At 47.4% G+C, this 13,502-nt stretch overlaps 1 protein-coding gene across 1 annotated transcript in view; it reads left to right on the top strand.

Annotated features, from left to right (window-relative positions):
- MYO7A (myosin VIIA) overlaps positions 1-13,103 on the top strand; it is a gene marked incomplete at both ends in the record, with an annotated part of 67,335 nt that extends 54,232 nt beyond the window's left edge. Inside the window, 17 exons of the mRNA XM_082498339.1 lie at positions 176-293; positions 584-710; positions 825-994; positions 1,143-1,333; positions 1,894-2,018; positions 2,837-2,997; positions 4,224-4,374; positions 4,489-4,644; positions 5,063-5,168; positions 6,846-6,959; positions 7,524-7,611; positions 8,203-8,309; positions 9,234-9,419; positions 10,321-10,437; positions 11,569-11,652; positions 12,196-12,315; positions 13,014-13,103. Of these exons, the coding sequence (XP_082354465.1) occupies positions 176-293; positions 584-710; positions 825-994; positions 1,143-1,333; positions 1,894-2,018; positions 2,837-2,997; positions 4,224-4,374; positions 4,489-4,644; positions 5,063-5,168; positions 6,846-6,959; positions 7,524-7,611; positions 8,203-8,309; positions 9,234-9,419; positions 10,321-10,437; positions 11,569-11,652; positions 12,196-12,315; positions 13,014-13,103 (2,211 nt within the window). The remainder of the gene's footprint in view (positions 1-175; positions 294-583; positions 711-824; positions 995-1,142; positions 1,334-1,893; positions 2,019-2,836; positions 2,998-4,223; positions 4,375-4,488; positions 4,645-5,062; positions 5,169-6,845; positions 6,960-7,523; positions 7,612-8,202; positions 8,310-9,233; positions 9,420-10,320; positions 10,438-11,568; positions 11,653-12,195; positions 12,316-13,013) is intronic.
- Between the last annotated feature and the right edge of the window lie 399 nt (positions 13,104-13,502).

Raw genomic sequence — 13,502 nt, 5'->3', positions numbered from 1 at the left:
GGACTTTGTCCAACCTATTATTTGTTCCTGTAGGACTTTGGCCCTTAGCCTCATTGGGGCCTAAATTAATATTGATTCCCAGATCTTCAGCTGACTTGAATTGGTTTTGTTTGCTCCTCTCCTGGCCGTAACTGGATTTGTGCTTCATGTTGGTTGCAATTTGCTTTGTCTGTAGGGAATTTATACTCAGAAGAGGGCAGACCCCAAAAAAGTCAAGGAAGAGGTGGTGGATTTTGCACGTTTCAAGTGGCCTTTGCTGTTTTCTCGGTTTTATGAAGCCTTCAAATTCTCAGGTGAGTCAGTAGAGCACATCCCTGGAGCACGGGATGCTCCAAAGCAAAAGGAAGGAGAGATAGGAACTCCACAGGGAAGAAGACTTAATGGACGAGCTAGCTGATCTTTTTTAGATACGTTATTTTTTGGTGCATCCTGATTAGCAACGGCTCAAGCTATGAGTCTGCCACTATTTCCCTTAACAGAAATAACACTGAGTTTTTTGATCTTTGCATCCTCCTTTGAAATGCAAGTCTCCTATAGCCTAAGACCCTTCATGAACTGATTGCATGCCTTGTCTTCAACCCAGGGCCAAGTCTGCCTAAAAATGATGTGATTGTAGCTGTCAACTGGACAGGGGTGTACTTTGTGGATGAACAGGAGCAGGTTCTCTTAGAGCTCTCTTTCCCAGAGATCACAGCTGTGTCAAGCAGCAGGTAAGGAGGAATAGACTTAGCTGGTGACCTTACCTTAAAAGAGTCTTTTTCCAGGCTTTGCCTCTTGATGCCGTTATCTTTCCTTTTTATGTCTCCTATAAAAATATGTCCCAGAGGGGGAAAGCTGCAAGGGCAGAGTTTCACCTTGGCCACCATTAAAGGTGATGAATACACTTTCACCTCCAACAATGCAGAGGATATCCGGGACCTGGTGGTGACCTTCCTCGAAGGACTAAGGAAAAGATCCAAGTATGTGGTCACTCTCCAAGACAACCCAAACCCTGGTAAGTAAATGGCCCAGCCCAGTGGTAAACATATAGATAGATTAGTTACTCCCAAGGGATTTGGGGAAAAAAAAAAAAAAAACACAAAAAAACAAACAAACAAACAAACGAAAGCCCAAAATCAAACTAACGGTTGTTTTTCTTGCAGTGGGAGAAGAATCTGGGTTCCTCAGCTTCCTCAAAGGAGACCTCATAGTTCTGGACCAGGACACAGGAGAACATGTGATGAACTCGGGGTGGGCTAATGGGTTCAATGAACGGACCAAGCAGAGAGGGGATTTCCCAACGGATTCCGTCTACGTCTTGCCTACAGTCACCATGCCTCCGCTGGAGATCGTGGTAAGCTGTCTTACAGAATTGTACAACTTGATACAAAGCTGGAGGACGGCAAAGCCTTCTTGAATAGTTTAGATCTTGCTAAAGTCTCCCTAACGATAAGGTGGAAACCAAAGTGGTTGAGAGAGGTGACAAGTTGTCCAAGGCAGAAGTGATCTCAGCCTTTCTTCTGGTCTTGTCACTTTGAACACCACAAGCTTGTGACTCGGAATATCCATGAATACTGCTGCATCCTTCTAGGTGGGAAGATTACTTGAAGGTGTATTTGGGGTTGGAGGGAACCACTACATTCATGTATGGAGCTGTATGATCCACAGCACACTATCTTCATTAGGAAATTATCCACACTATGGAAACATTTGTTATTCCTTGCATTAGTGGCTGAGAATAGCACAGAGAAATGACAATTGTGCAGTTCTTGCTGATTATTGACTGGAATTAATGGATTATTCTTATTCACTCGCTTTTCTTCTGTTCATTTTGTATCTGCTTCCTCTCTCTGAATACATCAGATATATATTATATCAAATATACTGGGTGACAGAGACGTTTTCATCCCACAGGCACTGGTCACGATGACCCCTGATCAACGGCAAGATGTTGTCAGAACGTCTCAGCTGGCAATTTCAGACAGTGAAGAGAGAGTAAAGCCATACACCTTGGAGGAATTTTCCTATGATTACTTTAGGTGATTTTTTTTAAACCATCCACAAAAATTATAGGAATAGGAACCCATCTCCAGGTAGCTGGGGAATCAGGGATTTTTTGCGTACTGGCAAATACTCTGAATATCCCCTTGTGTGACTTTATACAACTGCAACCTCCATTTCGGGTCATGGCATTTGAGCTGTAGGTTTTCCACAGACAAGGTTTTTTATGAAAGATTTCATCAGATTGGCTCAGCACAGGTGTAACAGTGTGAAATGCAGTACTGTGTGAGAGGCTGTGCCCAGTGGTCTGCGATCCTTTCCTGCGATCCCATACGCAGCCTCAGACCCTACAGGCAGCAGCTGAATTAGGTGCGGGCATTTTCATCTCAGCTCTGAAAATCTAAAATGTGCACCACTGCTGGACGCAGCTGACCAGGCTGATCCCAAAACTCCCACTCCTGTTCAGATGGGCTGGCAATCCAAACAGGCAGACCAGATCCTCTGGGATGTCTCCACCCTGGTAGGCTTGTTCTGCTAGGCAATATTCTTTCAGTGTTGCTGCCATCATTGCCATCACACTTCCTCTTGTGGTTAGAAGATTTTTGGGGTAGGGAAGGTTGTTTTGGTGTCAGTACTTGGGTAGGGACCTTAAGGGACTTTTCTGAGCCCTAGGAAAGTACAACTGGTTATCTTTGGGCAGAACTGGAGCTGGATACTTGCTAAACTGTGAAGCCTCACTTAGTGTAAGAGTTCATTAGCCAGGTGCTGTCAGCAACCTTCCCAGGTGAAACACTGGCCACAAGCTGTCCCTTTTATCCCTGTAACCTCTCCACCTTTCCTCTTGCTTTGCCATCAGGCCACCTCCCAAGCACACCCTGAGCCGGGTCATGATCACCAAGAGCCGCGGGAAGGACAAGCTGTGGTGTTACACCCGTGAGCCCATCAAACAGCCGTTGCTGAAGAAGATCCTGGGCAGTGAGGAGCTGTCCCAGGAAGCCTGCATGGCCTTCATTGATATCCTTCCGCTGCCTGGGGAAGCCCTTGGGCAACAGGTCTGACAGAGGCAAAGGGCTGAGCGGACTCTTTAGGGCCCAGAGCAAAGCCCGTGGAAAGGATTGTGGTCCCTCTTAAGGGCTTTGAGACCACATCACAGGCTTGGAGATAGGTCTGATCCTGAAATCTGTACTCAAGCATCCTTGAGATCTGAGGAGTGTCTACTTCTTAACAAATGAGGGCCATTGAGTCCTGCTGGTCCACACTGGTTAGTGGTTAACTCACCAGCTCTGTTCTGGCTTGCTGCAGCTGTGTGTCTCCAAAATACATCTGATGTAGCAGTATGGATGGAAACCAGTCCACATGGCCTTGGGGACAGGGTTTGATGCCTGAATATCCCTCACTTGGCAGAATGTACACATCATGGGAGAGATGAGCTGAATGCAGACATAAATCCATTCTGTTGAAGGAGCTTTTTATTTTGGTGGTGCTTTGCTCTAGGATCCCAACTTCATGGTTTGAACAGTTCTGTTGGTACAAGACGTACTGATTAATCATGGAATCATGGAATCACGGAGTTTCAGAGTTGGAAGGGACCTCTAGAGATCATCTAGTCCAACTCCCCTGCTAAAGCAGGATTGCCCAGAGCACATTACTCAGGACTGCATCCAGGCGGGTCTTGAAAATCTCCAGGGAAGGGGACTCCACCACCTCCCTGGGCAGCCTGTGCCAGTGCTCTGTCACCCTCACCGTAAAGAAGTGTTTCCGTGTATTTGAACAGAACTTCCTATGTTCCAACTTGTGCCCATTGCCCCTCTTCCTGTCACTGGGAACCATTGAAAAGAGCCTGGCTCCATCCTCCTTCAACCCACCCTTTAGATATTTGTAATATGGCACAAGGAACATCTTCATTTGGTTTATGTTACTGCAGTTCCACCAGCTGAAAATCTGGTCTTTTGCAGTGGTACCCGTATGTGTGATCAGGTAACACATGATCACTCGCAGCTTTCTTAGGTCTACATATCCTGACCCCAAAACAATTTTTCAACCTGAGATATGCAGTGATGAAGAGAGAGAGTTTGCTGGACATCTCCCAAAGTCATTTAAAGCCTTTACAATACACTGTTCCCCCTCCACCAAGTTGAAGCCACTTCTGTAGTGATGTGTAGGATGTCTTTAATCACATCATCAACAGAAGGACTTCCCCAGACATCCTAGTTCACTGATCCTTGACTCCTGCCTCCCACCAGTGCTGAAGTATATGGGTGACTACCCATCCAAAAGGACCCGCTCAGTCAATGAGCTGACAGACCAAATATTTGAAGGTGCCTTGAAAGCTGAACCCCTGAAGGATGAAATCTACTGCCAGACCCTCAAGCAGCTCACAGACAACCACATCAAGTAAGAGTCATTCGTTCTCCTTGGCCCAAATGCGCTAATCTGTGTTGGGTAAAGCAGATCTGGAGTGTCAATGCCATGAGTGACTTTTTACCTTCTGGGTTTCTTCTCGTGTAGGTACAGTGAAGAGAAAGGCTGGGAGCTGTTGTGGTTGTGTACAGGCCTTTTTCCTCCAAGTAACATCCTCCTGCCCCACGTCCAGAGGTTCCTGCAGTCCCGGAAACATCACCCCTTGGCAGCAGACTGCATCCAGAGACTCCAAAAAGCCCTGAGGTACGGCACCAAAACACCACCTGGTCCTGAATGTGCCACAGCATCCAAATAACGATTAGAAAACTCAAGTAGGAGATATTTCAGTGACTGAGTGGACAGTGAAACTCACAGCCTCTCTCTGTGTTCAACCAAGCTGAACGAAAGCGACATCAGATAGAAGATGTCACTGGTAAACTGTCTGGGGAAAAATAGAGATTAATTAAGTTGACTTTGCTATGCCAGCTCCATTTAAGTCACCTAAAACCTAAGCAAATATGTATTCCCCATTCCAAGTTTTCTTTCTTCTTTTTAGGGGGGGGGAACCTAATATTAAGAAATTAGCCGAAGTTACTCAAAAAAGAGTATGTATTAAAAGGGAAGATTTCAACAAAGGATTCTTGCTTTGATGCTGTGGCACTTCCCACCCTCTGTTTTGCAGGAATGGATCCAGGAAGTACCCGCCCCATCTGGTAGAAGTGGAAGCCATTCAACACAAAACCACCCAAATTTTCCACAAGGTTTACTTCCCCGATGACACCGATGAGGTAAAAGGGGGAGAAGGAAATTCTTCTCTTGTCACGATGGCTGTGAATTTTCTTATTAAAATATCAGAAGAGGCTAATATTGGTTCTGATTCAGAAAAAACTCAGCCTTTCTGGAACATTCTGGATCAGAGCAGTGTTAAGGAAAACCCATCCTTTTCTACCCTGACCAGCTCAGGGGTTTGATTTACTGCAATTCATGTTTTTCAAGAGGTGGGTGCTGTGCTGGTGTCCACTGGAGGCTTTATAGCATGAGCCCAGAAAGAAGGAAACTGGGGGGATTCATCTCCATTCACTCACTGGTTCACAAGCCTTGGATACGATATTTGCAGCCTAGACTGACATATACTGTCCACCCAACTATACCCAGTGGTGTACCATGACGGGGCTCCTGGGGACTGGGCAGACTACGGCAACACTGGCAAGTAGGTAACAGAAATACCTTCTGACCTGAGATGACACAGAAATCATACCTGCGCTCAGGAACCTCTCATTAGGCATCTTACACGCTAATAAGGCAGCTAGTTATATTGATGCCTGAGCAGATAGGCATGTCCTTGCAGATACTGCTGTCTCATGCTACTGACTAGTCTTCCCGTGAGGCTCACATCTCTCTCTCACCTCATGCCCTTAGGCACAACTAAATTCTTGTACTTCTAAATGGGTTTATGTGTAAAGCAGCGCACACCCGTGGAAGGAACAGGATGATTCCTCTCCAGCAGCTGTGTGTGCGCCCTTGTTTATCTGTAATGGAGAGTTGAGAGAACTGCTGGGATTTCTCATCACTTCGAATATTTTTTTTCTGCATGACCAGCAATAAGCATGACACTGCTTTGTACACACGCATCTGTGTGAGACCCACTGGGGACTTCTGCACTTGAATGGGTTTGCTGTGACCTTTCGGGCCACAGCAGTCACACAGGTGGACCAGCAGAGGAGCATCACCCCGGTACAACGTGCGTCTGCACCAAGGGGCTGCTGGACACCAGCAGCGCTGAGCTCCAGGCCGGTCTCTCACGGGATATGGAATACGGGTCCTAGTGGTTTGCTGGTTCAGGCTAACACAGTCATGCATGTGGTGGTCAGAAGCTTAAATTCCTTAAACTGCTATCAGCTGAACCTCTTTAAGTGGACAGAGCAAAACTGAGATGATGTAAATGCTGAGCACAGCTCAGAAGGCAAAACAGGGGCTGGGACCTTATGCAGATGGGACAGTCCTTTAGATATCCCATCCACACATAAAGCAGGAGTAATTTCCCCTCTCTTCAGCTATCCAGAAGTTAGGCATTTGGTCTAAGCCAGGCATCTGACCTCAGTGGAGATACAGCTGGGACAAATCAAGCCTGGAGGTATCTCTCTCTCTCTCCCCACCCCTGCTAGACAAATAGCTCTGAGACCTAGATGTTAGATCAGAAAAATTTCTTGTGTTACCTGGGGAGCCCTGGATAAGCCAGCGCAGGATATAGATAGAGCATCACAGAGCACAATGGTACAGCAATGGCATGGCTGAGCTTCTGTATACATCCCTTCCCATGCCCAGAGCCACAGTCCACAAAGCGGATTCATTGGTGGTGGGCATCTGAACCCGTTCATGTACCTGAGCCTAGAGTTCCTCAAAGAGAGCATAAAGTGGAAATTAACCTTGAGGTAGCAATGGTAAAGGTCTTCCTTTCTTTGTAGGCATTTGAGGTGGAATCCAGCACAAAAGCCAAGGACTTCTGCCAGAACATCTCCAACAGGCTGCTCCTAAAGTCCTCTGAGGGTTTCAGCCTCTTCGTCAAAATCTCTGACAAGGTGAGTGACACACCCAGAGGCTTAACCACTTGCCAGTGGGTACACGTTGGTGGAGCCAGAGCTATCTGCACCCTCACAGGTGAGATGCATTTCTCTGCAAGCAGTGTGGTATCTCTAAGTCAGATCCAACCCGCTACAGGTGAGATTTGAGGTCCCATAGCCCTGACTTACAGCAGTCATCCCAAAGGGCTTAAAACACAGACAGGCAAAGGTCTTCCAGGCTGTTGCTGAGTTGGTTTTATAAGAAAGGACTAAGTAAGAAAAGTGTTCAGCTTAGAGCTGCCTCAGGCAACTGGGAGGAATCTATGGAGATAGTCATCATGAAGGGGAAATTAATTGCTCCGTTGAAATAGGAAGCTGCAATAAGAAATAATGGGTGAAACCGGAGACAAAGCCTGCAGCAAGGTGCTGGCCGTGGCTTTCTCAAGTCAGCAGTTTGTAACTCATCAGTGTAACTGGGACAAAGCAGCGAGCAACAACTACAGGAGATGGGGCAATGGCAAACCCTGCCTGTGTCCTCTTGCCACTTGCTCAGCCTTTGTAACCGTGTGCTATGTCCCCCAGGTCATCAGCGTGCCCGAGGGAGATTTCTTCTTTGACTTTGTGAGACACCTGACGGACTGGATAAAGAAAGCAAGACCGGCAAAAGATGGTAACAGTGACTTTTCTCTATTGTGGGTCACACAGAGCCCCCCTAGAGCTCTTCAGCCCTTTCAAACAAGATTGACCACACAGTCTGCCATGTCTGTTGGGCCACACTACTGTGGGTGTGCTGTCTGCACCAGCCCTGGGAACATCACCTGGGAGATGATCTGTCCAGGAGCAACAGGACCTCTGCACCAGGGCTACACTTGGGCCCTATGAGAAGCACCTGGTGGTAGGCGGCTCTCCAGGGTCAGCCCATGGGAAGGTTTCAGTGATGGGATTCATCTCACTTTGCTGCCTGCATGAATGTATCAGTGGCTGCAAGACATAGGTGCCTTCAGGGTGCAATTCCTCTGTCCTGCATTAGACATGAGCATTATCATTGAAGTACAGCCCTGCAAATGAATCCAGACACTCTTCCCACTTCATTAAAGCTTCACAAGGGAAAGATGTGGTTTTCTCTGCTAGGTCAGAGCTCGTTTGGCCATACCAGTGTCCTTGTCCCTGCAGGTTGTGATGGTACATGGGCACCGCTGGCTCGCCAGCTGGTAGTCACAGCATTGCTCTTACTTATCTGCTTCCTGCTTCTTTTGCACAGGTATAGTGCCTTCCCTCACCTACCAAGTGTTCTTCATGAAAAAGCTGTGGACCAACACAACACCTGGAAAGGACTCGATGGCAGACTCGATCTTCCACTATTACCAGGTACTCCGGGAGCCTGTAATAGCAGCGGAGACTTGGGAGGAATTAGGAATGGGCTACAAAGACTTTGTCCATCTGCAGTTGGACAAAGTTTTGCATTGAATAGGAAGAACTCTTGCCTTAAATAGAGCACTACAAAGAGTTGCATGGCAAAGAGGGGCCTTCATGCACTTTAGGGTAACCATCTCAGCTGGGATTTGGGCCAGCTGCTCTTTGGTGGGCAGCAAGAAACAAAAAAGAGCATGTCCTGCTGGCAGCCTCAACAGGGAGGATGAATTCAGAAGCATCCTGAGGGCTTTCAGCCACCTCCATTCATGGCGGTGAGCTGTGATAGTCCCAGCAGTCAAGGAAGAAGTTACAGTTCTTCTCCTCTTGATTTTTTTTGGGATGGAAGAGACACTTCAATGTCCCAAAGTGCTCTGTCACGCACTCATACAATCCCTGCATTCTTGCCTGGATAAAGTGGTTATCCCGATATGACTGTATCCCTTAATGCTTCAGTTAGTCACCTGACACGTTTTCAGACACTTATGGTAATGAGGGAATAGATTTTTGAAACTGAAAAAAAAAAAAACCAACAACAACACAAAACCCATTGAATTCCAAGTGGCCATTACTAGGGGTAGATATCCTGGGATGAGGGAGGGTGAACAAGATAGCTTGATAGCTAACACAAGGACCTCCCTGTTCCACATAACGAGACTATTCTAGACCAGAGAGGATCTTTAAACATCTAGTGTGGCCTCAGCTGAGCAGCTGCCTCTCCACCACACTCAACACAACAGCTACAAATGTTATCCACAGCACAGCCTCTTCACCGGGGGTTGGAGACTGCCACAAACTCCATTTGATATCTGAGGATAAATCCATGGTAAAATGGATTATGGATAAATCCTCTATCTCTGAATCCTTCTTTCCTCCATGTAGGAGTTACCAAAGTACCTGCGCGGCTACCACAAGTGCACACGGGAAGAGGTCCTGCAGCTGGCAGCTCTCATCTACCGGGTGAAGTTTGAAGATGACAAGTCCTATTTCCCCAGCATCCCCAAGCTCCTGAAGGAGCTGGTGCCTCAGGACCTTGTCCGGCAACTCTCTCCAGATGACTGGAAAAGGGTAAAAACAGCGGCTTGGGTCATAGAATCATAGAATTGTCTAGGTTGGAAGAGACCCTTGGGATCATCGAGTCCAACCATCTACCCTACTCTACAAAGTTCTCCCCTACACCATATCCCCCAACACCACATCTAAACATCTCTTTAATCTCATATGCCAGGCCTGGCTAGGGGAAGCCCAGTCGCTCGGGTGACTTGTCTGATGTTCAACAGTCAAGTGGGTCTGCCAGAATGAGTAACCCATGGACCCTCTTGAGCCTTAGCAGAGCTGCACCCTCCCCAACACCACCAAGAGGGGGAATTGTACATGTGTGTTCATAAACCCATGCCTTGAAGTGGGTTTTCTTTGTGCTGCATGTGGCTGTGGCTGTAGTGGTGGTTGCGGCACCATACGGACACGTGCTGGGAGACAGTCTCATGTAAAGATCTGTTTAAGGCAGACTACTGAGTAGAGGAGTAATTCTCCCTGCTTTACACAGGGAGAGCTGTGGCACAGGTACAGACAGATCCAGAGCCATAAAATAACACAGCTGTCTATTTTTCTGCCTAGAAATAGTCTTATAAGACCTTTCTGTTTCCTGGGACTTGAACCCAGACATGTGCCTAACCAGTGAGCTATCAGCTTCTGTGGGTTGAAGGTCTCTCAGTCTCCTCTGCTGCATAAATTGGAGGATCAAAACTTATAATCCTTTTAATGGAGTCACCAGCACAGGTCATCTAAGAAAGAAGGACCTGCCTTGGTTCCAGGCCCCGCTCCAGTGACCAGACAGCACTTTTGTGAAGTGTTCATTGGAGCAGAGACTAGAACGGACCATCATTGTAGGGCTGATGCTCCTTCCCTGTAAACATCACTGGTGCTAGGTCATGCAAACCCTCCAGCTCTGTTGTGTTCTCTGTTGCAGTCCATCGTGGCATACTACAATAAGCATGCAGGCAAAACAAGAGAAGAAGCCAAGCTTGCCTTCCTAAAGATTATCTTCAAGTGGCCTACGTTTGGATCAGCATTCTTTGAAGTGAAGGTACCTGCCATGCTTGGGGGTTCTCTGGCAGCCCTGAGCCAAGGCCAGGAGCCCCGTATCACAGAGGGGTTCCAGGCATGCAGGGTTGTCCCATTATCTGGACCAGACTGGGACAACCCTGATGAAGCAAGGGCAGTGTGTGAGACCATCATCAGTAAAGGGCCGATACACTCATTTATTGCTGCCTTGCCTCTTTACACAGACAGAGGCATTGTGGAGCTTCAGCATATCTCAGTCATTGGTTCTATACTTGTAGCTGTGCTGCTAAAGAGCCAAGAGCCACTCTCTGTTTTGCCAAGGCAAAGGGGAACGTGTGGTTTTCCAAGGGACATGTCTTCGTGTACCATGAACCAAATCCAGACCACCCACCACAGCACCAGGCTCCCATAAAAGATAGTAGAGGCCACTAGTCACGAAGTCTGTCCAAGTACTCTGGACACCTTATTGCAACTCCCTCTTCTCAATGACCACACAGTGAGCCTGGGCTGGAAACGAGTTGCTGAAATAATTTATCGGTTCCTTGAAATTGGACACCCCATTTTCTGTCATGTCTGTCTTAGATGGCATAAGGGATCTGATTACATCCTGATTTTTCCCACCAAAAGTGACTTGGTAGCCGAGAAATTTGTGGCAGGGCCATGAGCGGGGTCCCCATTCCCTGGGACCTACCTCATCAATGGAACAAATTGAAGGTCCTCATGGCACTGGGTTGGGAGAAGGGTTTACCAGCAGGAACAAAACTGAATGTAAAGATCAGAAGGGGACAGAGGAGTGTAGTCTTGGCCTGGAGGTCCATAGCAGCAGGCATGAGGAGGAAGAGAGGGACTGGAGGGGAAAGGAGGTTGTCTGGGCTTTGCCATCCTGTCCCAGCTGTTCCTTGCTAATCGCAAGGAACTTAATGCAGTCAGCAACTCACCTGCTGGTTTTCGTGCATTTAGGAGATCCATAATTAACTAAGTGCTGACTATTGCTGGTGACTTAATGGTGTCTATGTTTATCTTTAAAGGGTAAACTGGATAGCAGTTAATGGGCCACCAAATACTGGCAGAAGAAGACAGGGAAAGAAGAAATAGGAAGGGGTCTGATTTTGCATGACACTTTCCCTAAACCAGTTCTTTTTATTTCCAACAGCAAACTACAGAGCCAAATTATCCAGAAATCCTTCTAATTGCCATCAATAAACATGGAGTCAGCCTCATCGATCCCAAAACCAAGGTAAGCAAAACTGAGGTCTTCTCCAGATGCTCCTGGTCCCACTCCCCAACCCCTCACAGAGGCCATCCCAAAAAGCGTGTTGTTCAGAACTTCAGGAGTTCTCATTAAGCCTCGTTAGAAAGGGTGAACAGTCCGAAAAGCTTCTGGAGGCAGAAATTCACTGTTGTACAAAGCCAGCCCAGCCTTTTTCAACATGAGGTGGATTGGGAGCATCAACTGTTAGGGGCCTGTAACTGAAGGATACACACACTCCTTCCTTAATCCTCTCACAGACATTAGGACAGGAGCTGGTATAAATGAGCTCCTGCTAGTTACTTTCACCAGACACATGGTCATTCTAGTACAGCAGTCCTCCATGAGCACTGGAGGTTCCAGAGTCTTGCATCTCACTGCCATTCCCATGAGGCCATGATACAGTCTCATCTCAGTAGACACCCTTGGTCTGCTTTGATGGAAAGTGAACGAGAACACGAAGGGTCCCCACAGCCCATGATGAAAGTTGAAGCTCTTGTGTGTTAAGTGTCAGACTTGTGTTCCCACCAGGATATTCTCATCACTCACCCCTTCACCAAGATCTCCAACTGGAGCAGTGGCAACACGTACTTCCATATTACCATTGGCAACCTGGTGAGAGGAAGCAAGCTGCTCTGCGAGACCTCCCTGGTAAGGAGCGTTAAAGATTATTGGGCACAGTTAGACCAAATCCTGACTTTGGCAGGCAAAATTAAATGCTTCCAGCAAATTTTGTTTCAGGGATTCTCTGGGCTGAAAGTGATTTCTTAGAAGAGCCCCCGATGTGTTTGGGTTTTTTTCTTCTGGATTTCCCATGGCTCTGCTCAATGGATCAGGGCTCTCACTTGGTCCACCATCCAACTTACGAGCAAGCCTGAGGTGCACTGCTCCCTGTCACTGGGCTGAAAAGCATATTAAAGCAGATGTGAGCTCTTTTAGCAAGATCCTTTGCCCAGCTTGACCCTAGTAACAGTCACAGAAACAAACCTTCTCCTAGACTATATTAAACCCAAAGTACGAAAGGATAAATATTCCTGTTGGATTGTTACTAATCTGAGGCATTCAGTATTTTGTTGGCTATTTGAAAATCCAGGTCCCATGCAAAGCTCCCTACATCCTGAGCCCCATCTGCATTCTGGGACGGCGAGTTCCTCCATCTCAACACTGCAAATTATGTTTGGACTGTGTTCCTTGTGGTGGTGTCATTTCACCCAAGGAGACTGGTGGAACAGGTCAAAATGTACCTGAAAACTTGAAAGTTAACAACTGGTAGCCAGTGTGTTCAGGAGGCACAAGCCAGAGACTGTAAACTGTGCTCTAAAGGCAGGTAATCTCTCTCTCCTCCTCAGGGGTACAAGATGGATGATCTTTTGACCTCATACATCAGCCAGATGCTAACAGCCATGAGTAAACAGAGGAGTGCAAAGGGTAGCAAGTGAACTGCAAGAAGCCACTGGCAGGTGGCCATGGGGCTAATTCACCAGCTGAAGCCTGTGGGATACCCATGCAGCTGGGGGAGAACCTTTGCCTCCCAGATGTGGAAGATGAGCCGAACACCATCAGGGAGTTCGCTGGACTCTGACCTTGAGGGCTCAAACCCCACATCCCCTTCCAGTGAAGACGACTATCTCTGACCTCCTGTTCTGCTTCCCCACCCTGCACCCCAACTCCGTCTTACACCTCAAAGATTTCCAGGGGACACCACCGCTCTCAGACAGTGACTGAGCAAAGACACTCTGGCAGAAGGTTTGCCTGAACCCAATGGTTGGCATTGCAAAGGCTCTCGGAAGGGGATTTGTGTGTGCGTGTTTGTGTGTGTCTGTGTGTGTGGTTTGTTT

This window comes from Vanellus vanellus, assembly GCF_965231255.1.
Source record: "Vanellus vanellus genome assembly, chromosome: 1".
Classification (NCBI taxonomy): Eukaryota; Metazoa; Chordata; class Aves; order Charadriiformes; family Charadriidae; genus Vanellus; species Vanellus vanellus.
This window is presented reverse-complemented; position numbering and strand designations above follow the sequence as displayed.